General features: G+C 33.7%; 1 protein-coding gene across 1 annotated transcript in view; it reads right to left on the reverse strand.

Annotated features, from left to right (window-relative positions):
• Positions 1-914: 914 nt before the first annotated feature.
• CFAP210 (cilia and flagella associated protein 210) overlaps positions 915-23,780 on the reverse strand; it is a 28,922-nt gene continuing 6,056 nt past the window's right edge. The window contains exons 2-9 of the mRNA XM_074363844.1: positions 22,485-22,711; positions 18,431-18,604; positions 18,139-18,332; positions 12,122-12,278; positions 8,395-8,534; positions 5,911-6,103; positions 5,037-5,201; positions 915-1,374 (exon numbers count right to left, since the gene is read on the reverse strand). Of these exons, the coding sequence (XP_074219945.1) occupies positions 1,030-1,374; positions 5,037-5,201; positions 5,911-6,103; positions 8,395-8,534; positions 12,122-12,278; positions 18,139-18,332; positions 18,431-18,604; positions 22,485-22,711 (1,595 nt within the window). The 3' untranslated portion in view covers positions 915-1,029. The remainder of the gene's footprint in view (positions 1,375-5,036; positions 5,202-5,910; positions 6,104-8,394; positions 8,535-12,121; positions 12,279-18,138; positions 18,333-18,430; positions 18,605-22,484; positions 22,712-23,780) is intronic.

The following is a 23,780-nucleotide window of genomic DNA, read 5'->3' on the forward strand; positions in this document are numbered from 1 at the left end:
AGGGGAGGGGGAGATGGAGATTTATTTAGAGGGCATAGAATTTCAGTTTTGCAAGATGACAAAGTTCTAGAGATTGGTGGCAAACAATATGAATATACTTAACACTACTAAACTGTATACTGAGAAATGGTTAAAGGTAGTAAAACTTGTATTCTATATTTTCTACCATAGTAAAAAATTTTACCTTCCCAACCCTCCTCATAATAAAAAATTTTTTTAAATTAAAAGAACAGGGGAATGCAATTAATAAGTCACTGAACCTGTGTATCAAGTTAGTTGCGTAACAAAAATTATTTGAAGTGAATTTAAAACATGGTAATTTGCACGTCGGTGAGATACTCTCTACAAAATAAACCACAAAGAAGTCAAACTGCATTCAGTGATCATATTGTTAGTAACAATACTGGTAGTGTCAATTGAAACTAAAATTTAAGTATTGAAGGATAAAGCAAATAAGTATATAAATTTCTGCTGAAGAGGAAAATACTTCCAATGGAATATTGTTCAGCTATAAGAAGGAATGAAGTACTGATAATGGTGAACCTTGAAAAGATGCTAATGAAATAGACCAGACACAAAAGTTCACCATATGATTCCATTTATATAAAATATCCAAAATGGGCAAATCAAGAGACAAAGCAGATTAGAACTTTGGAGAAGGGAGAATGTGGAGTAACTGCTTAGGAGGGACAGATACAGGGTTTTCATTGGAGCAATGAAAAAGTTCTGGAACTAGATAAATGGTATGGTATGATACAGTATTATGAATATACATAATGCCACTGAATATTTCTAAATGGCTAAAGTTACACAAAATGTATGTTGTGTCGTATTGTTGTGTATGTATTTTATCATACAAAAAATGGAATCTGAATTAATCTTGAGTGGTAAAGAATCAATTAGATCAGACATAATTGTACTTGGATGAAAAGTAGCTTTATTAACAAATATATGCATATAGTTCACTTACATTTGTAGCTCATAATATTAGCCACAACTTAGTCTTCTTAATCTTAAAAATAAGCTTTTCTACCATGTAAAACCTAGTCTTCCCTTAGACTTTTGAAAATTATTATATTTTGATCCCTGAGAGTTATAAAAAGGGAGCTGGACTCCAGTGATATCATTTGCCTGATAGCTGGGTCTTAACCCACCTCTGTCCACAAAAATTGGTCCATGACCACCTCCAGATCCTTCCTGTACAGCTTTTACAAGAGGATAAATATATTTGTTTGTTGATTCAGACTCAAGTTCAGTTACTTCTCTGGCATATTCCTGAAATTCCTTCTCCTTTTCAGCCACAAGAGCTTCAGTACGTCTGTAATACTCTAATTCTGCTTGTTTTGCTTGCTTTGCATTAAACTTATTTTTGGCCTATTTGAGAAAGAAAGAAAATATAATTTCATATTGTTATAAAAAAAAGATGAGTTTTCTAAATATAAGTAGCATTTGAAGTCACCGATATAACTTTTTTTTTCTTTTTTTGGCAGTTGATGCTTTTATTAATGGAGAAAATGAGTCACAGAGTGAGAAGAGAATTCTTCCCCAAACTCAAACCTCACAAAGAAGTTGCTTTTTGCTCTTTGTAAGTTTCATGGCTCCCTCTGTCCCAACACTCACCATTCCATAAGTACCATGTCCCTTACTATGGCCTAAGTGACACATGAAATTCCACGTAACTCAAGAAACAAAAGGCTCCAGCTAGGGAGAGAATAACATGATAAAGGTGATTGCTGTAAACACAGTGAACAGATCACCACTTTCTGAACAGGACCTGCTGTGCCATATGGCATTTTCCATATGCCATTCATGCTGTTTAAAATGCCTTTCTCTCTCTGCCTTCTTTGCTTGTCAAGCTTCTGCTCACCCTTCAGGACCCAACTCGTGTTTTCTCAGTGAGGCTTCTATCATTTTCCACCTGGCTTCCAGTGCCCTCTGTTGATATAGCTAAGTAGCAGTTATGATACACGTGGTAACTCCATTGGGCTGAGAATGTTCAAATCTTGTCCTAACTTTCTAAACTCATTGTATTTGATATGTTCTGACTTAAAAATAATGTATTTCAGAAATTATCCCATGCTTCTCACAACAGTATCATGTTCAAAGTAGTGGCTAAATGAAACTTACCCTAATAGCCTTATAGGATGATACATCTTCAAACAAACAATACAGCATGAAATATAGATAAAAATTAAATAATCAGATTTAGAGTCCTGTTTTTATCGTTTATAAGAAACGTACATTGGCAGGTGTAGAAGACATACTAATCACTGTCCCTATCCATCCACTATTCTGAGAAATGCACCCAAACCCATTGCCCTAAATCAGCCAGATACACCATGTGACCCAGCCACGTGAGATTAAATCAGCAATGAATATCTAAATTAAGTGAAACAAATTACATTCTGTTTCCTAAGAATTTGAAGTTGGAACGAGTGATATTTATCAATGTAGGTTGATCAGGAGCAGGGTAGAGTGAGTACTCTATGCAATCTACCAAAAGCCAGTTTACTAATATTTCATGTTTCCTTTTAACTTTATATTTATAAAAACATTGTTCTCTTAACTGTTTATATTATATGAGTAGACTTTAATGGCTTTTTAAAGATTTCTATGAAGTTGTGGTTGACAACTTTTCATTGCATCTTCTCAGAAGAATTTTAAGAAATGCTGTTTCTTGAAAATTAAGAGTGATTTTGTCTACTTATGAATATGTTTAATATTCATGAATGCATTTTTCAAAATCAGTAACCAACACTTCAGCATAAAATAGTAGGCTAAACCTGGTATCTACCATAAATTGAAATTTGTGAGGAAATAGAACCACCATATGAATATGAAATATCAAATTTTCATTTCGAGTGCTATACTTCAAAACTAAAGCTTTCATGCTATTTGTTGACTTGGTGATAGAATACAAGGAATTTGAAAAAATAGGAAATGACATTCAATAACACAGGGGAAAAAAATCAGAAAAGGCTAAAAACTATCTCATCAAAGGTAAAGTGCTATAATTTGGGATCTTAAAAGGAGCAACTGGGATATATTGGTTGGGTAGTAATTTTGTAGAAAGATTGAGGAAACGGGGAGAAACATTTGAAGTACAAAAAGGAAGTCACAATGGAAGGAAAGGATAACCATAATGAATCACATGATTGGTACCTCAAACTGGTATGTATTATGCATAAATATAGATTTGTAGAGAAACTCTTTAAATCCTAAAAATTGTAACACATGGGAGTAGAGTCAATAGGCACCTCTGGAGGATGCTAGAGAGCTAATCTTGAAAACTGAAAATAAAGTGAAAGAATCAAGTATTTAACCTATCTTTTCTTTTAAAATTGTACTTTGGGGAAACCAAGTGCTGATTATGAAAGTTCTTTGAAAACTTCAGCAAATCAATGAGAAGGAAGGAGAGAATATTAACATTTTTGCATCTCATGAATTAAGAGATCTAGGTAACAATCATTAAAGCTGTTTATAGCCACCTGTGCTATAAAACGTGCTGAAGGAAGTCTTCAGGTTGAACAGAAGTGGCTAATAAGCATATAAAAAGATGCTCAACATCAGTAATCATGAGGGAACTGCAAGTGAAAACCACAATGAGATACCACTTCAAATTTATGACAATGAGCAACAACAAACAGAAAAAAAGTGTTGAGATTTTGGAGAAACTGGAACACTTGAACACTGCTAGTGCAACTGCTGTAGTACACAGTATGGTGGTTCTCAAAAAAAATAATAAACAGAATTACCATATGATCCAGCAATTCCACTTATGGGTATTTAAACAAAAGAATTAAAAGCAGGGACTCAAACATATTTGTATCCCATTGTGCACAGAAGCATTATTCACAATAGCCAAAAAAATGGAAACAACCCAAACATCCATTGATGGATGTATGGATAAACAAAATATGTACAATGGAATATTATTCACTATTAATAAGGAATATAACTCTGACACATGCACCAGCATGAATGAACCTTGAAGACATTATGCTAAGTGAAATAAGATAGATAAAAAAGACAAATATTCTATGGTTCCACTAATATGAGGTACCTGGGATAAGCAAAATCACAGAGACAGAAAATAGAACAGTGGTTACCAGGAGATGGGAGGAAGGGGAAATGGAGAGTTAACTGTTCAGTGGGTACAGAGTTTCAGTGTAGGATGATGAAAAAGTTAAGGATATGGACGGGGCTGACAGTTGCAAGTCAATGTAAATGTACTTAATGCCCTTGCACTGTACAATTAAAAGTGATTAAAATGGTAAATTTTATGTTATGTATATTTTACCACATTAAAAACAAAGTTAAAACTCAACAATAAGAAAACAACCCAACAAGATAATTGGCAAAAGATTTAAATAAACACTTCACAAAAGAAGGCACACAAATGGCTAAAAAGAACATGAAAAGATGTTCAGTATCTTTAGTCACTAGGAAAAGGCAAAATCATATCACGAGGTAACACTACACTAGAGCAGTTAAAATTAAAGGATGACAAGAACATGTGTTGGTGAGAATGTGGAGCAACTTGTCCTCTCATATACAGCTGGTAGGAATGGAAAATGGCATGGCTATATTTGGTCTTTAGACACAAATGATGGATGCCAGGTCCTCTATACATGTTCTAAGATCTCTGGGACCCCCTACTCACTTCAGATATGAAACCTGTGGGATCCCAAACAATATAGTCTCTGGGTAGCAGTTATAAAGTGGGGAAAAAGTAAAAGAAAAAAAGCATCATGGCATGCCATGTGAACTTATATTTTCTTTAACATTTACTAAAGCACAATAGAAACTAAAGAAGGATAAATATTTGTGCAAAAGACATAAACCTAGTATGCAAACTTCAGTACCTAAAAACAAAAACTCACTCTTCACATGTTTAGTACTTTTTTGTGTGTCATAACCATAATGACCATCTGATCTTACTTGATATAAAGGGAACTGCTTTGGGAAACAGAAAACTAGTATGAACTCTATATTACATATTTATTGCTAAAATATAAACATTAAGGAATAATTACCATTTGCTGAATATGGGCGTCTTGAACTTCTTGGCGTTCCTTATCTGCTTTCCGTTTTTTCTCCTTTTCATGCTCCCAGAAAATCTGGTCTATTTTCATGTTAGCTAGCAGCTGTTCTTTAGCCTCTGATTTTCTTTGTCTTTCTTCTTCCTCTTTATTTTTCATCTAGATAATAAAAAGCAAAGGAAAAACTTAAAACCATTTTTAGCAAACCAGCACCCTCCAATAAGGCATGAAGTCAGAAAGCTCTAAGCACAAAGACAGCCAGAAGCAGCGCAAGGGCAGAAAATTGCACATGGGCTGACTCCCACATGGCCAGTTTACTTTGGTTTTGTTCTATTTGCTGAGTACCAAGAAACACAATGAAAACTTAAGTAGAATGCTATTGGTTAAAAAAAAAGTACAAGAACAGAAAAGCAAGCTCATCTCAAAGTAAAGGGAAATTTGTAGGTAAAAAATTAATTGCTACAATGTTTATAAACAATTTAAATGTTATGACAGTCAGTCATGTAGGAGATAAATTCTGAAGGATTAAGAAATACAGAAATGCAATGTGGTAATTTTTACTTGGTTTGTCTTAAGAACATTCAAATGAAAAGTATATTTAAATGACTAACTTTTGTTTGCATTTCAGATGGTTCTGAAACAGAATAGATTATTACTTTGCATCTATAAAGATCTTATTTGTAACTGATTGTCATGTCATCTTTTGTTAGAAAGTAAACATGGTCTGATTTCAAGAATACGGGTAGATAATTCATACATTGTTTTTCAAATATCTGCTAGGTTTTTTGTCACAGAGGCAGGAGTGGAAACTACAGTGTAAAGAACTCAAATTCGTTTTATTTTTATTTGTCATTATTGGATTGCTTACCACAACAGCTCTATGTTCTGCAATCGCTCTTAATTCTGCTTTGTTTTTTTCATATTTTTCTCTTTCTCTTTTTTCCCATTCAGCCTCAGCTTCTGCAATATCTCTAGCAATAATCAAATCCTCATTGTCAATTTTCTCTTTCATTAGTTCACTCAGGAAGTTATTTATTCTTTCTCTCCGTTCCTCCATTAGCCTAAAACAAAATAAGCATCACTTGTCAAGTCTTCACGAATGGATTTGTTATGGAACCAACATACTTTATTTACAAATATTTTATAGTCTTTTACAAGACTAAAAAGGAGACCCATTGCTCCTTACATATATAGTTTTAAGTGGAAGTTTTTAATACTTTATTTACACTTTATTTTAGAATAAAGTATATTCTAAAAATCCAAAGAGAATAATGCATATAATATGATCTTGTGTATGTGTGGTCATAGCAAATAAAGTGTAAAATTCTCCACAATGAAAAATGTTTTTAAATACTTTATGGCAACTACCCTACTGACTCTAATATTGGAGGCATAGGTTATAAAATAAACCAAAGGCCTTTCTTTAAATATAACCTCAAAAAAAAAGTGAAAGTTATCAAAATGACTAAGATGACCAAAAGGCACATGAAAAGATGCTCAACATTACTAATCATCAGGGAAATGCAAATTAAAACCACAATGAGATATCACTTCACACCTGTCAGAATGGCCATCATCAAAAAAACCACAAATAACAAATGTTGGCAAGGATGTAGAAAAAAGGAAACCCTTATACGCTGTTGATGGGAATACAAATTGATGCAGCCACTGTGGAAAACAGTATGGAAGTTTCTCAAAAAACTAAAATAGAACTAACAGATGATCCAGTAATTCCACACATGGGTATATATCTGAAAAAAACAAAAATACTAATTGGAAAAGATACATGCACCCCAATGCTGACAGCAGTATTATTTACAGTTGCCAAGGTATGGAAGCAACCCAAGAGTCCAACAGATGAATGGGTAAAGAACATGTGGTATATATGTACAATGGAATACCACTCAGCCATAAAAAAGAATGAAATTTTGCCATTTACAGCAACATGGATGGATAACAAGGGTATTATGCTAAGTGAAAAAAATTAGAGAAAGACATACTGCATGATATCACTTAAGTGTGGAATCTAAAAAATACAACAAACTAGTGAATAAAGCAAAAAAGAAGATTCACAGGTATAGAGAACTAGTGGTTACCTGTGGGGAGAGGGATGGGGGGAGGGGCAAATTGGCGTAGGGGGTTAAAAAAGGGGTTATGGTATTATATAAAATTATGTGTATGAAAGTTTGAAAGTTGCAAAGCACTATAGAATTTAAAGAATCTTTTATTCAATTAAAAAAGTATTTTAAACACTTATTGATTATCTACTATGTGCCAGGCATCATTCCAGGTGAACAAAACATTAAAAACAAAAACACTAAAAATCTCTGCCCTTATGGAGCTTTCACAATAGTTGAGGTAGAGAAACAGCAAACAAAATAAATAAAACAGTGCTGTATTTTGCAATAAGGAAAAAGAAAGCAGTTAAATTGATAAGCAATATGGGAATGGGGTTGTGATTTTAAATAAGGTAGTCAGGGAAGGCCTGAATGAGAGAGCGATATTTGAGCAATGATTTGAAAGAGCTAAAGGAGGTGAGCATTCCCCAGAGGGGGAGAGGAAAAGACCAGTGGGATAACGAAGAGGGAAAGAGAGAGACAACAGTAAGAGATGAGGTTTGAGAAAGGAGGCTGGCGTCAGCTGGGAATTAGGATGGGTGTTGAGCCTTATGGGCCACAATCAAGGCTCTAAGTGTGATGTAAAGCCATCAGAGGGTTTTGCGCAAGTCAAAAGCATGGTCTAGACAGAAATGAGATGTACTGTAATTCTCTTCTCTCACCTCATCTCAAACTGCTCACTGAGGTAAGCAATGACCTCTAAATCTGATGGGTGCTGAACTTTTAAAATCTCACTTAATCCTCTACTGATCTAACACTGATAACTGCTTTCTTCTTACTGAAACCTTCCACCCTTGGGTTTCTCTGGTTCTCCTCCATTCTCTGGAAACTGAATTCTTTGCTCTTCACATTATCTTCGCTCTCCAATTTGACCTTTAAATGTGGATTTCCTTAGGGACCATGACCTACTCACCTGCAGTGAGCTCACCTGTACCCACAGTTCCAACTCCTACTATGTATCAATGGCTCACAAAGCCATCTCCAGCTCATACCCCTCTCTTAAAGCACAGATTTACAGTATTTCCGACTATCTACTGCATAGATGTCGTCAATATTCCAAGGGAGGCCCAATTCACATATTCCAAGCTGAAATCATGTTACTAAATGCCCTAGTCATATGTAAAATAATCAGACCTTTATTCCTAAAGGTTACTCTCATATCAAAACTTTTGATTTATAACAAAATAATTTCAGATAGTACTTTATTAATTACAAAAGTTATGTTAAAAGCTTACCTGTGTGTTTCAGCTTCTTTTTCTTTCCCCATTTGCATAAGACGCTTTTTTGCTTTGATAAATTTTCTAATCTTTTCATCTTCCTCCTCTTGCTGCTGTTGTTCTACAGCTTTGATGATATTTTTATCATTCATATGTTCCTTGGGGGGAAAAGTGTATATTATCCTATCACAAAGAAAAATGTCTTCCAACATATAAATATCTAACAAGAACCTGTCATATGGCCACAGCTTCTGACATCTATTTATTTCTCTCAGAAATTAATCCTAAAGAGATAATCAGAGCTGTGCATTAAGTTTTATGTTGCATGTAGTTCATCTCAAAGTTATTTGTAATAGTAAAAAACTGGAACTTCTGAACATTCAGTAATGGAGAAATGGTTAAATAAATTATGCTCTCAATGACATGGGAAGATACAAATAACAATCAGTAAGCCGGAGGAAAAAAGCAGAATATAAAACACTACCATGGCATATTTCAGTTTTGCAAATATATTTAGGTTCAAGTTCATTATGAATACATAACTGGAAGAAATATGCCAAATGTTAAATATCCCTAGGGTATAAGATTATAGGTGACTTTTATATCTTCTTAACACCTCTCTGCATTTCTTCTCAAGTATCTCATTTCTTTACAAATATGTAATTTAAAATAATTCTACAACCAGAAAAAAATGTATTAAATATATATAATTTCATTTAATGTTTGAATAGTTACTATAGTCACATGGTACTTAAATTTAAAATATTTTTAAAATACACAGTGTAAACTGTCCTTCCTACCACATCCACTGTCTATCTGCCTGTTTCTAATTCTACCCACCGGACTCAATCACTATGAAACTACCTTCTTGTCCAGGGTAATTGTTTTTGCACATATACAAAAACATATATAGATTTATACTCTAAAATTATTTTAAATAGGTCTTTTTAAAAAATAAAATAAAAATCTGTTCATATCAGCATACATTCCACACCCCGAACTGAGTTAGCCACCATAAAAATAAGTGCCTTTGAACATAACAGTTTGGGTTTACAGATATATTAGTGTTTTCTATTACTATACATAGAAATCAATGAAAGGTGAAAGTCATTAGATGTGATATTTAATCTGCCAATATATTTATAACTCAGAGTCTACTATTTGCCTAGTATTTGTGGGCTATTACTTTTAAAAGCTTATAATCTGGTTAGGACATATATTAGTTGACATGAGAAGATAATGAAAATACCAAATTCTTAAAACTGATCGAATTATTTCTTAAATTTTTTACTTTACTGTTTTTTCCCCTAAATTTATGGTAATTTTCATACAGATTTTTTTATAATAGGAAAAGTACAGAGCGAATTAGCACAAAGTAATTCTCATTTTAAAAATGGAAAGCCTCAGCTCAAAGTCGCATAGCTAGTAAGTAGCAGAGTTAGTATTTAAAACAAGTCTCTCCTATTCCAAAGTGACTTAGATAAAAATATTGCATCCATGAATCAAGAATAAGATTTTATGGAAAAGGAAAATAATATCACAAGTAGAACTCTTAGAAATTAAAACTTTGATAGCTAAAATTTTAAATTCAATAGAAGGTTTAGAAGACAAAGTTGAAGATAACAAAGTCAAGTAACAGCCAGAAATGGCAGGAACAATTGCCTGCCCAAGAGTCTTTCTTCTCTACTGCATTAGTATCAAGACCCAGATTTTGTTCAGAGTGGCAATATGCTCAGCCAAAAACCATATTTCCAAGTTATTTTTTCAGCTAGGTGTCACTAAATTACAACCAATGAGATTTAGTGGAAATTGTTAAGTGGGACTTCTGAAAAATTTCCTTAAAAAGAGAACAGATAGTTAGGACACTCTTTTTTCTCCTTCTTTCTTTTTTCTTCTTGCTACCTGTAATGTGGACAGAAGGGCGGGAGCGCCAACAGCCATTCAAGGCCAGGAGGCAACCTTGAGGACAGATGCCACCTATCTTCCGAGAACAGCAAAACAAAAGGAGAGAAGCTGTCTCAGTCCATTAATTCTGCCTTGGAATGACTACCTCTGCACTCCAAACAAACTTTTTATTTTTAAGGTATTATTATGTTGGGTTTTCTCGTATACATTTTTGAGTCTTCTTCTAACTAACAAAATGAGAAAAGTTTTTTTTTTTAATTAGAGCTTCAGTTCAGAAATGGCAATATATATAAGAAGGGTTCTACAGCAGAAGAAACAAAATGGAAAGGGACAAAATTATACAAGAAATAAAATAAGAAAGGTTGATGCATTCATGGACTGAAGTATCAGGAGAGTGCTCAGCAAAATGAAAAAGACCTACACCAAGGTGTGTCCCTGTAAAAATCTTAGAGCTGCAGAAATAAAGAGAAGACCCTGAGACCTTTCAGAGAAATAGAGAGAAGAGAAGAAAAAGCAAAACACACCAGATCACACACATAGGATAAAGCCCATAAATGGCATAATACTTCTCAATAGCAATACTGAAAGCTAGATGACTGTGAAACCATGAATACAAAACTCTGAATTCTGAACCCAGAATTCTACATCCAAACTATAAAGCAAGCATTACTTTATAGATGATAACCTCTTCAATAGGAATGCAAAAATTCTACCTCCTGTATACCCTTTCTTTGGAAGCTACTCAGAGATGTATTTTAGCAAGATGAAGGAGTAAAGCAAGAAAGAGGAAGGCATGAGATTCAGGAAATAGGAGCTGCAACTCGGGAAAGCGGCACAGGGAAGCCCCAGAATGACAGCTGAGCCGCAGGCCTAGAGAGCAAGCAGTCCAGAAGGAAGAGAAGGAAGAGCAGGACGGTCGACTCTGGATGGGGAGCTCCAAGAAAAACAGTAACATATATAGTTTAATATTACTTAGTTGAGCATTTGAAAACTAAAGTCAATATCCATTTGATGGGACATATGGAAAAAATTGAGGTACACAGCATTAAAGCAAATGAAAACAATGACAATAACTTTAATCACAGAAAAACATTTATGCAAGCAAAGAAATATACTCATAGTATATTACGTGACTCTTCAGAGGACAATATTCATATCATCACAATAATTATTTAACTGAAATAATGACATGATTATTTTGGGAGAAGGGGATAGTATTGGAAAAGAGCTAAGTCTTCAACTACCAGGGCAGATGGTTAAAATGGATAAATCAAGATACGTATCTTTAAAGCTTAATATATATTTTTTAAATACATAGATTATTTAGAATATCATTTTCCAAGAAGCAGAAAGGGTGAAGCAAAGAACTGCTACTCTTCTTTTTTTAAGCCTTTTGGTGTTGTTTGATGTTCTCAATCTGGGCCAATATTACTTAAAAATAAATAATAATTTTAAAGAAAAGAATGTAAAGGATTACAAAATTAAATAAACTGCAATAGCCATAAAATAATTATTACCATTTATTGAGCACATGTTAATAGTACAGCAGACACTTGGACACACATCATTCCATTCATTCCTCCTAACAACTCGCATTTTATGGATAAGAAAATAAATTCACTTAAAAAAAAGACTCCTCTCTCTTTCTTGCTCATGCATGAGAGCACATCCATCTGAAACTATAGCAAATCTAGCTCCCCCAAAGTATACTTAGAAACCCAACTTAATAGTAAACTTGTTTTCTACTCCAGTATAATTTGTTAAAAAATATATTAAAAATTAGGCATGGAACTTTGTACATTTTTTGAAGAGATACATTTTTGAAGTATTTTCAACTTACAAAAAACAGTCTCCTGCTTTCATTTATCTCTTCTTTTTTCTTTTCTAGTTTTTTTTTCATTTCTATCTCATATAATGAATTCTGTCGCTTTATTTCCTCAGCATCCTTTTCTTCATGTTTTCTCTTCCTTTCTTCTTCCTCTTCATGTTCCTTTATTCTAAGGAAAAAAGCAATTATAACTGAGAGCAAAGCAGAAAAACAATATATTTTAAAGAAATGAATTAGATTCTTAGGTGGGATGATTTGAAGATGTAAAGGAGAAATTGTGGATTTATTTTGGGACAAGAACAGATAGATAAAGAGCAGTGATTAATACTAAATCCAATCTGGATTAGCCCAGGATTGCCAATATTTTCCTTTCTTCAAAATGTGTTTCATTCCTCACCAAAATTAAGTTCTACACTAGATTCAAATGTTCTTTTCCTTTAGAAAGAACCAGTTAACTGACTCCATGCTGGAATGGTGACATTATTTTATAGAAAAGTCGCTAATCTGTAGTGCTTTTCAATATTGGCATTGGACAATGGTACCTAAACTATGGGTCTCACCCCTCAGGAGATGGGGTTTGATGGAAGGAGCGCAACAACAGTATCCTTACCCAAAGCGGCCACTTTCTTATTCTTTCTCTAGCCGACACTGACTGACTATGGCCCTCTGAGTGGTAATCTGTCAAATGCTGGTTCTCTCACAGGGCTTATGTGTGAGTTCTTCAGAGATCCCTGAGCAGCCTCCTCACTGCAGAGCTCTGATCTGGATCTACCTCTACAAATCACCTGCATCCCTCCCCACCCAAGCCTCGCCACCATCACAACCAGGAGCTCCCACCGTAAGTAGTTTATTGCAGATTCTGAGTGCCCTCATCAAATAATGTAATTACAAATCCAGGTAAGTGTTATAAACAAAATAAGAGAACAAGAAAAAGAATAGCAATTGAGTTATTTATTTTACATGACTTTGAACAGAGTTGTTCCTTAAGATAAGGAAGACCTCTTTGACTTGGTGAAGCCCACAGATGAAGAATGGGAGGGTAAAATTCCAGAGAGAAGGAAAAGCACTTGAGAAGGCCCTGAGGTAAGCAATGCTTTGACAGGTGCTTGAGGCCCAGAAGGCCAGGGTGATAGAAGTATAATAACTAAGGTGAAAGAGGAGCAGGAAAGGAGGCTGAGCAGTAGATGAGGCCAGATGAGCCTTGCAAGAGATAGTCAAGTTTCCACTGTATTTTAACTGAATGGAAAGCCACTGAAATGTTTTAGGCAGGAGAATAATATGATCAATTTCCATTTTAATAAAATCTCTCTGGATAATGAAAGGAGAAGGGATTGGGAAGACAGAATAGGAGAGCAGTTAAGAGGTTGATGCAATAATTCATGGGACATGAGGGTGGCCTGGACTAGGATGACAGCAGTAAAAATCAACATGAAATGCTGATCAATTTAATGTGGGAAATAAAGGAAAATAAAGGTGGATTCCTTGGTTTCTGGTTTGAACAACTGAGTGGTAAGGATGCCACTAGAAAGTGCACTGTGGGGGTGGAGAATCAATAATTCTGTGTCAGATGTTTTAAATCTGAGGTATCGAGGAGCTATGGAAATGGAGATGTCTTAGAGGTGGTTGGATAGCGAAGCTGGGACTCAAGGGAGAGTCTGGACTTGAGTTACAAATTGGGAAGTTATCAGATTTAGGATGGCTTTTAAATCAGTAGAAGTAAATGAGATCACTTAAGCCCTCTTCCCTTATCCAGGGGAAAGTGATGCAAACTATCCTATGACGATTTTCCCTTCTTTTTGGAAGCTGATGAGATTAACAGTAACTGAGTTATTCTTAAGCAAGGTCTATGGGCCCTTTCCTAGAGAAAGGCTTATCTATTAATAGAAAGAAACAGAATTAGGCAGTCTACAGATACTCTTAAGTGTCTTTTCAATAATTATATTTAAGTTTCTTAGTCAAAATTCCTCTTTTGGGAGATTTTGGTGTCACTAGAGTCCCTTATTTGTCCCATCCTCATTGTGTCCACTGCGAGTCACAGGCAGACTCTTATACTGCTCAGAGCCCAATATCACATTCATGTTTGTATTCTCAGTGACTAGAACAGTGGCTGGCAAAACAGAGATTGTTCAATAAGTGTTTTAAACAATGAATGGATAATTGAATGAATAAATAAATAGCCTATTTTGAAATTCTGCTCCTGAATAAACTCTCAGTATTCAATAAAGAGGAGGAAAAAAACCTCTCCTTCTCTTTTCTACCATTTAGTACTCTGTTTCCACTCAGATTAATACTAGTGCTAATATTCCAATTCTACTGTTGGCTTAAAGAGGCTTGTTATGAGCTCATCACCATTCCTAACAGTATTTTAAAGTAACATACATTCTGAGGGGCAGGGTATAGCTCAGTGGTACAGTTTGTTCTTAGCATGAATGAGGTCCTGGGTTTAATCCCTAGTACCGCCATTAAAAAATAATAATAACAATAAAGAAATAAATAAACCTAATTACCCCCCAAATAAAGTAACATGCATTCTGAATTATATATATCTGACACGTGCATCAACATTCAGCAGAACACAACATAGCGATAATTTTGTAAGTTCACATACGTTAAAAAATTTTAGAATAATAGACTTACATTTTCCTTTGTTGTCTCCAATCACAGAATTGAATGTATCTTAATAAATTTAAGATGTAGGACTTTTGGAACCAAATTGGCAACCCAAGCTCACCTGTCAAACATCTTTTCCTTCTTAATTTCCCACAATGCAGCCAATGGAATGGGGAAATTTCTATACCACTACTAGAAACTGAAGCAAGGTCTTACCCACATACCTAAGTTTTCAAGAGATTTCAGAGAAAAACAGGGCAGTTAAGAATGCAATAAAGATAAGTAATACTTGGCCACCAACCAAAAAGACAGAGCCCACTGTGAAGAGCAAGTAAAGGAATTTATGCTGACCTCAGAGCCTGATGAGTATCTCCTACACTACACTGAAGATAAGCCAAAGAAACAACTAAAACAAACCCTAAACCTGCTTGAACTTCTACCCTATTGCTAAAGACCACATGAAAGGGGATCCTGTGGCCCACACACAGCCTACATGCAAAGGCTATAGGTAGGGGAATGGCCAGGTAGCTTGCTGGAGATCAGGCTGCCACCTGTAACTCTGAGCTGCAAAAGTCAGTATTAAAAGAGAAATTTCTCAAAGGTGACTCACTGGTCAAATATTTGCCTCCCTCTGCCAACACCTCTGTCCCTAACTTGCACAAACCCTTGGATCTCTACACTGTCAAAGAAAAAAACTTACAATAAATCCAAAAATTTCCCTTCTCTTTTTACTGAGGGTTAAAAGAACTGAAGCATACACAATTTGGCAACACATGTATCCTGAGAATTGATGTGTATGTCACTTAGACATTTGTGACTTTTAGACATAAATATACAAAAACCAAAACTTTTTTCATAGTAATGAAAAAGATAGATTTGAGCACATAAAAAATAAGTATTTTCTATGTATGTTCATATATAACTGAAAAATTGTGCTCTACACTGGAATTTGACACAACATTGTAAAATGATTATAATTCAATAAAAAAAGTTTAAAAAATAATTTTTAAAAATGTAAGAAAAATAAATAAATAAGTATTTTCTAAATGCTGAAAACCATTCAGAAAAGATGACAAAAATTTGCAATGTCTAATAAATTAATATCTAACATATTTAAAAACCACTTATTAATGTTTTAAATCAACCAATCAATTTAATCAACTAAACAAACGTATATTTCAATATGAAACAACCTACACAAAAGAACAAAGGAGTAATCAATTCATGATAACAAAAACCAAAACCAGTGAACATTTACACAAGAAAAAATGCTCTGTTTCACTAGAAATTAAGAGGAATGTAAATTAAAAGATACTATTTTTTGTCCATTAAATTACAAAAAAAAGTACTATCCAGAATTGGTTATAATATAAAGAAAAGTGTATCAGACATCATTAATGCATGCATACTTAAAATCTTCTCAAAGGGCAATTTGACAGTATCTCTCCCAATGTAAATCCAAGTGTATTTCAAGAAATCTATCCTACATAAACACATCTTTGTACAAAAGTTACAAAAGATATATGCTCATGGATATTCACTGTAGCACTGCTAGAAATGGGGGATGCAGAATCCAAATTTCCCTCAATAATAATGTAATTAAATAAACAATGGTACATTCTTAGTATACAATATGATTATTTAAAAAGATGTGACACACATTCATATATTCTGGCATAAAAAATATTCAAGGTATATTGTTAAGTGAAACAATAAAGTCTCAGAAAAATATATTATATAACATCCATGTTAAAAAATATATACACACTTAAATACGTCCTGTATATAAATATTAGTAACTGCAATAAAACATTCTGAAGCGATAGCTATAAAACTTTTAATAATAGCTATTTTTAAAGACTAAACTGGGACCTAAAGAGACAGAGATTGAATAGGGTGGATATGAAGAAGAGCTGCTAAATTTTATTTCAAATTTTGTGGTATTGCTTGAATTTTAAACAACAAGCATGTATTCATTTATTATTTGTAAAGTAAAAAAAATTTTAGAAGAGTAGTTGAATATACACTCAAATGTTAACAGTGGATCACAGAGTTTCTGGTGATTTTTAATTTATATTTCATTTTGTTTAATTATATTTTTAAGTTCTATAATGATCACGTATTAATGATATAATATTTAAAGATAAAAATACTTTTTTCCTTAAAAATGGTAAAAATGTCCAACAATAGAGTATTATTCAAATTTTTGGATACATTTAGATAAACATTTAAACTACATTGTGCAGAAAGTGGGAAGTCTCACACTGGAAAAACAAGGTGGCTGGTGGACAATGAAGAAACTTCACTGATCTCCTTTGTGCCTTTTCCTATTTGCATGTATCAGATATTAAGAAAAGTAAAATAATACATAAATATAACCCCCTTCCACATATATATATAGTACTAGCTGCTTTTAAGAAAAAGATCAGGTTTGATTTCTATTTACTGACATGGCAAGAACTTACAACATACTGGTACGTCAAAAAGACATTTAATAAAATAATACTGTTGATCCAATTTATTTTATAAAATGTAAGTATACATGCCCAGAAAAGTCTGTATCAGTGGATCAACAGTTGCCAAGGGCTGAGGCTGGGGACAGAACTTAATTGAAGAGGGGCATGAGGGGATTTTGGGGGGCAATGGAGGTGTTCTGCATCTTGATTTTGGGGTGGCTACACAGCTATATGCTTTTTAAAAGGTGAATTTTATTAAATGTAAATTACACCTCAATGAATGAGACCCTCTCCACCACCACCATCAAAAATTCTATATTGGCTATATATCAAAACAATAACAAATTGTGGTAGATTAAATTATTATTCAAAAAGATTGACTCGTTCCCTCCTTCCATGGGAATCTACTGCTCTGTTCCACTGAGGGTAGCATGGTCATGTGACTTGCCTTAGCCTCAGGGTAGACCAAGTGTATTTCTTTGCCCTTTGACTTTGGGTTTGGCCATGTTGCAGGCTTGGGCTCCTTCTCTTGCATCTCTGTCAATACTATGGAAGAAGTTTCCCCCAGGTGCTCGTTGTCCATCATCCTGGACCTCAGAATGAGGTCCACATGGAGCAGGATCAGAGCCCTCCTCACAATAACAAACCATGTCAGTCCTGCAGTTTAAAGCTGCCTAGTCAAGCCCAAACAACCCACATATATATGAGAAAAAAATATCTATTGTTGAATGCCACAAGAAAGACTAAATTGGGACCTAAAGAGTGTGGTTGTTGTAATGCAGCGTTATTGTAACAATTATAAACAGTATATTATCTCCAGGTAAAGGAGTAATAGTGATTTTTAACCTTTTGGAATTTTTTTCTACTTACTAAGTATATTAGCATATATTACTTTTATAATCAGAGAAAAAGCTATATCCATTATTTAAAAAAAGAAAAAAAAGGTAATTTATGTATACATACTGCTTTAAATGATCTTTGGCAAGAGCCACTCTATCTCTGCGCTGTTTTTCTGCTTTTTCTTGTTCTTCTTTAAAAGCTTTTTCAATGCTGAGTTTCAATTGTTCCTCCCATTTTTTATCTGATTTTATTTTGCTCTTTTGGAATTCAATCTGTGCATCACGTTCTTTCATAACTCTGCTAAGAAGAAGTCCTGACTACAAAAAAAAATTGCAGTATTTTAAGAAAATAAAGTCTAATTATGTATAAATATGTTAAAAATATGTATAAAAATACAAGAAACCCCAAGTAGTACATGAAAGTTTTTCACTCTTTCTGTCTGGTAAAATTGACATTGCTTTGCATATTCAATGGCCTTTTTTCTTTCTCCTTGTTTGTGTATTTCTTCTTCCACATCAAGAATTTGTCTTTCTGCCTCTATTTCTTCATCACGTTTCTTTTTGGCTTTAAGTTTCTGTTCTTTCACTCCCTGCAAAAAGACAAAAGCAGTAGTCTGTTTTCATTTTTCAACTTAACTTTACAAAATTTAACACTATAATATGATAATTTGAGATATAACACTATAATATGATAATGAGAGTCTATTGTATTTGCATATATCATTAATAAATAGGAGGTTACTCTTATGGGCCAATTTTTAATTGAATTTTTTAGGTAGGTAACACATTTACATGGTTCAAAATCCAAAATATTACAAAGGCATACAGTGGAACTCTCCCTCCAGTCCTAATTTCCATCTGTAATCTCTAAGATAACTACTATTAGCTCCTTGCATGTACTTCCAAAGTTCCTTTCTATATTTAAGTTTTATATGTATGTTTCTTTAAAAGAATCAAATCAACAGTGGCATACTTTACATATTCTTCTATACCTCTTCAGAGGAGGCAATCAATGTCTCACGTCAGATGAAGTCTTTTCCTCTTTTATGGGTCATACTTTCCATGTCTTAAAATCTTACCCTGAAATCCTGAAGATATCCTATGGATTATTTTAAAAGTTTTATTGTTTTGCTTTTTACAGTTAGGTCTTAAATCCTGGAATTCATTTTTTGTGTATTCTATAAAAGATATAATTTCATCTTCTCCATGTACCAGTTATCTCAGTAACCATTACTGAATTCCTATCTTTTCTCTTCTGATTTGCAATGACATTTCTAGCATATGTCAAGTTCCCATATGTAACATGGGATTGTTTCTAGGCTCTCAGCTGATCTATCATTTAGTCAATCTCTGTCCCTATACTGCAGTTCTAATTATTATATTTCTACTATATTTACTATATTTTTCTTCTTTAACACCCATGGAGGTGTAAACTATTAGGCAGAGTGTGATACTACCGGGAAAAAAAGCCAGGGGGTATATTCTACCCCCTCATTAATTTATGAACCAGGAGCTTTTCTAAAATCAAGTTTTTTAAAGTATAATTTACATACATTCTTTTAGCGTATAGTTTTACAAATGCATAAAGTCACTTATAGAACAGTTCCATCCTCCCAAAAAACTCCCTTACGCTCTATTACAGTCAACTACTCCCTGACCTGCAGCCCCTGGAAAACACAGACCTGTTTTTTCCCTATAGGTTTTGCCTTTTTCAGAATGTCATATATTACATATACAATATCAGTCATGATATAAATATTCCCTCTCCTAGGAAAAAGAGAATTAATAAATTATGAACACTGTTCCTAAAGCAAGGTACCACAAGTTTTCTGTTTCCCCTACCAATGATAAATATAATGTACATTGCAGCAAAGCAAGGGAACATGCAATGCTGAAAAAAAAAGTGAGAACTCTCTGGACAGATATTATGCTTGTGCATAGTTTTTAAAATTCTACTAGAAAGTAGAAAAAAAAACCCTGCCTTTCAGTGCTTCAAATAATATAGGAAAGTGTTGTGGGGAATAGGATCATCCTTCCCCAGCAGTTTTTCCCCAGGTGAGACAATAAAGGGAGTCAGAGGACACCTCCCCACCCTAAAGTAGTTTCCCACTCATGTACATGAAATTAAACTGCGAGTTACTGTACCTCTTAGGTAGAGAATCTTGCAGAAGCACAGAGAAGAGAACAGCAAACACATACGTAGTTCTAGAAAATGTCAGGAAGATAGATAAATCAGAGGCAGATGAAAAGAAGCTGCCTTGGTTCCTCATATTTTCAAGTCCTGTCTTTTTTGTGCAATCCTCCATCATAACAATAAATAGCATGACCCCAAAACAGACAATGATATTTCAAGAAAACTACAGACCAATATCGCCCATGAACACAGATGCAAAAATCAACAACATTTTTAACAAACTGAATTCATCAAAAAGATAATACATCATGACCAGAGGAGATTTATCCCAAGAATGCAAGCTTGGTTCAATATCTGAAAATCAATCAATGCAATTCATCATATGAAAAATTAAAACCTGATGATTACCTCAACAGACATACACAAAAGAAAAGCACTTTAAAAATCTAACATCCATTCTTGTACAATAAGGCAAAAAGGAAAAAAAAAAACTGTTTTCTATAGCTAACAATGAATAGCAAAATGAAACTTTAAAAAATATAATTTATAATAGCATTAAAATATTAATTATTTAGGGATAAATATGACAAAAGATGAATAAGACCTATACACTAAAAAATATAAAATGTTGCTAACAAATTGAATAAGACCTATACAAATGGAGAAAGACACTCCGTTCATGAGTCAGAAGACTCAATACTGTCAAAATGTAAATTCTCTCCAAATTGATCTAGAAATTCAACACAATCCCAATCAAAATCCCAGCTGGATTTTTTGTAGAAATTGACAAACTGATTCTAAAATTCATGTAGAAATGCAAAGGACCTAGAATAGCCAAAACAACTTTGAAAAAGAAGAACAAAGTTGGAGGACTAATACTACTTGATTTCAAGACTTATTATTAAAGCTACAATTCTCAAGACAGTATGTTATTGGAAAATAAAGATAGATGACTAGATCAATGGAATAGAATAGGGAGCCCAGAAATTCCCCCTGCAAATATATGGACAATTGGATTTTCAATAAATGTGCAATGGCAATTCAGTGGGGGAAAGAACAATCTTTTCAACAAATTGTGCTGAAACAATTGGATATTCATATGCAAAAAATGAACTTCAATCCATATCTCACTTCTAAAAATAGACCATAGACCCAAATATAAGACTAATGACTTTAAACTTAAACATAGAAGAAAATCTTTGTGATCTTGGGTTAGACAAAAATTTCTTAAGTTACTAAAAAAATGATACATATAAGAAAAATTGATAAATTGGACTTCACTAAAATTTAAAATCTGCTTTTAGAAAGACACTGTAATGGAATAAAAAAACATAGCCATGAGCTGGGAGAAAATATTTTCAAGTCAAATATTTAACAAAGGACTTGTATTCAGAATATATTTTTAAAATTCTCTAAACTCAATAATAAGAAAACAAACCCAGCAAAAGATTTGAACAGACATTTCACCAAAGAAGATACACAGATAGAAAATGAGTTCATGAAAAGATGTTCAACATCATTATAATCAGAAAAATTAAAATTATGAAATAATACTTCACACCTATAAGAATGTCTGTAATTAAAATGACTGACCATAGCAAGTTGGCAAATATGTGGAGGAAACTAGAAAGAACTTTCAAACACTGCTGACAACTACTTTTGAAAACAGTTTGGAAGTTAAATGTTGCAAAGTTACATGTACATCTATCACGTGATCCAGGCAATCTACACCAAGATATCTACCCAAGAGAAATGAAAGCATATGTCCATACATAGACTTATACATGAATGTTCATAAACAGATTTATTTATGAGCTAAAAAAATTGGAAACAGGTCAAAAGTGAATATTTGGTTGATGTCAAACCATCAACAACTGAACATATAAACAAATTGTGGTATATCTATACAATGGAATATCACTCAGCAATAAAATGAATGAACAATTGAAACAAAAACCAAATAATTGTGCTGAGTGAAATTTGTAACAGAAAGCATATCAGTGATTTCCCAGAGAAACAGGAGGAGGGGTGGGGAGGAGTGAGAGGGAGTAAATGGGGTATGAGGAAACTTTTTTTGGGTGATAAACATGTTCATTATCTTAATCATAATGATGGTTTCAGAGGTATATTAATATGTCAAAACTTAAATTGTACACTTTAAATATGTCCAGTTTTATGCATGTACAGTAGTATGTCACTTATACCTAAATAAAGCTGTTAAAATGTGCTGTAGTGCATTTTAATGATATTTTACATATAAAAATATTTATAAAAGAGTACTAAGAAACAGGAGTAAGTCTTCAGTGCATGTGTCCTCCTGGGTGGTTAATACTTACTGCGTATGTATTAGTCCAATGTTTTACCACTTCCTGTGATCGTAAATGCATTTCTTTCTTTGCCTTTCTTTCTGCACGAAGGCGTGCGGCTTCTCTTGTCAAACTGTCAAGGCTATCTCCAATCCTTCTCCACTCATTGTGTGGAATTATGGTGACCTGCCGGAGATCTACTTTGCAAGGTAGAAGAGGTGGATAGAGAACTTGATCTTCTTCACGGTTCTTTATTTCTAATAAATTTTTTTTTAAAATGAGTATTAAAAGTTTTTAAGAAGAGTTTAAATGATAGTTTTTCTCAGACATTTCTATATTGGTATGATATCTGGAAATTGTTCCAAATAATAATTTTATGCTTGTTATCTTAAGAACAGCTAGGATTAAGGGGAAAGTATACGAGACCTTGAAATCAGAAGACACGCATTTGAGTCCTTGCTTGGTCAATTCCTTACTGTGTAAATTTGGGCAAGTCATTTAACTTCTTAGAGCCTAAGTATCAATATCTTTAAAGTTGAGATCAATAATACCTACCCCAACAGGCTGTTATAAAAGTATTTTCCAAGTTAATCAAATAGCAGCTTATAAATGGATAACTTTGGGGATGTCCACCTTTTGTGGTTGTAGACATTGTGACTGACACTATTCAACCCCTTCCTAATCAAGCAGTAGTAACATAATTTGGAGAACTGACTACAGTCCCAGTCCCAGGTTGAGTCTCATTAAGAATACTTGCATCTCCCTTGACAATAATTATTTCTGTAATAAGCAAACAAATAGGAGAAGAGTTTTCAGACTTTTAGAAAAGTTCTTCCTTGTACCTCTGGGAGAGACATCTGAGAGCAACTCTAAAGCTAGATATGAACAAGGAAGTACAAAGGCCAAACAGGCAGCCATCCTATGACAGGAAGAAGCAGCCTTAGGAAGAAACTGTTAACCGTGAACCACAAAGACGAAACAAAGGAAGACCCTGGAGTAATGAGGATCTCATTATACTGCTGATCAATGAGACCTGAAGCCTAGAGTTCCTGTTATATGAGAAAATAAATCTCCTAATTTTTAAACATGATTGAGTTGGGTAGTCTGTTAAATGAATTCAAAAACATTCTAAACGACACAATGGAGCTCATAACAGCTCTTCTCTGAGAAATGTTTTTACCCCTTTAATCAATTGAGGTTCTTAATTATAAACAACCAAGCTCACTCTACTCAATTTAAGCAGAAAAGGAGTTCATTAAAAGATATTAGGTAGCCCACTGAATCTCTCAGAGAGCTGAAGAAATACCCTTAGAAGATATACATTCA

This window comes from Camelus bactrianus, chromosome 5 (genome assembly GCF_048773025.1).
Source record: "Camelus bactrianus isolate YW-2024 breed Bactrian camel chromosome 5, ASM4877302v1, whole genome shotgun sequence".
In the NCBI taxonomy this organism is placed as follows: domain Eukaryota; kingdom Metazoa; phylum Chordata; class Mammalia; order Artiodactyla; family Camelidae; genus Camelus; species Camelus bactrianus.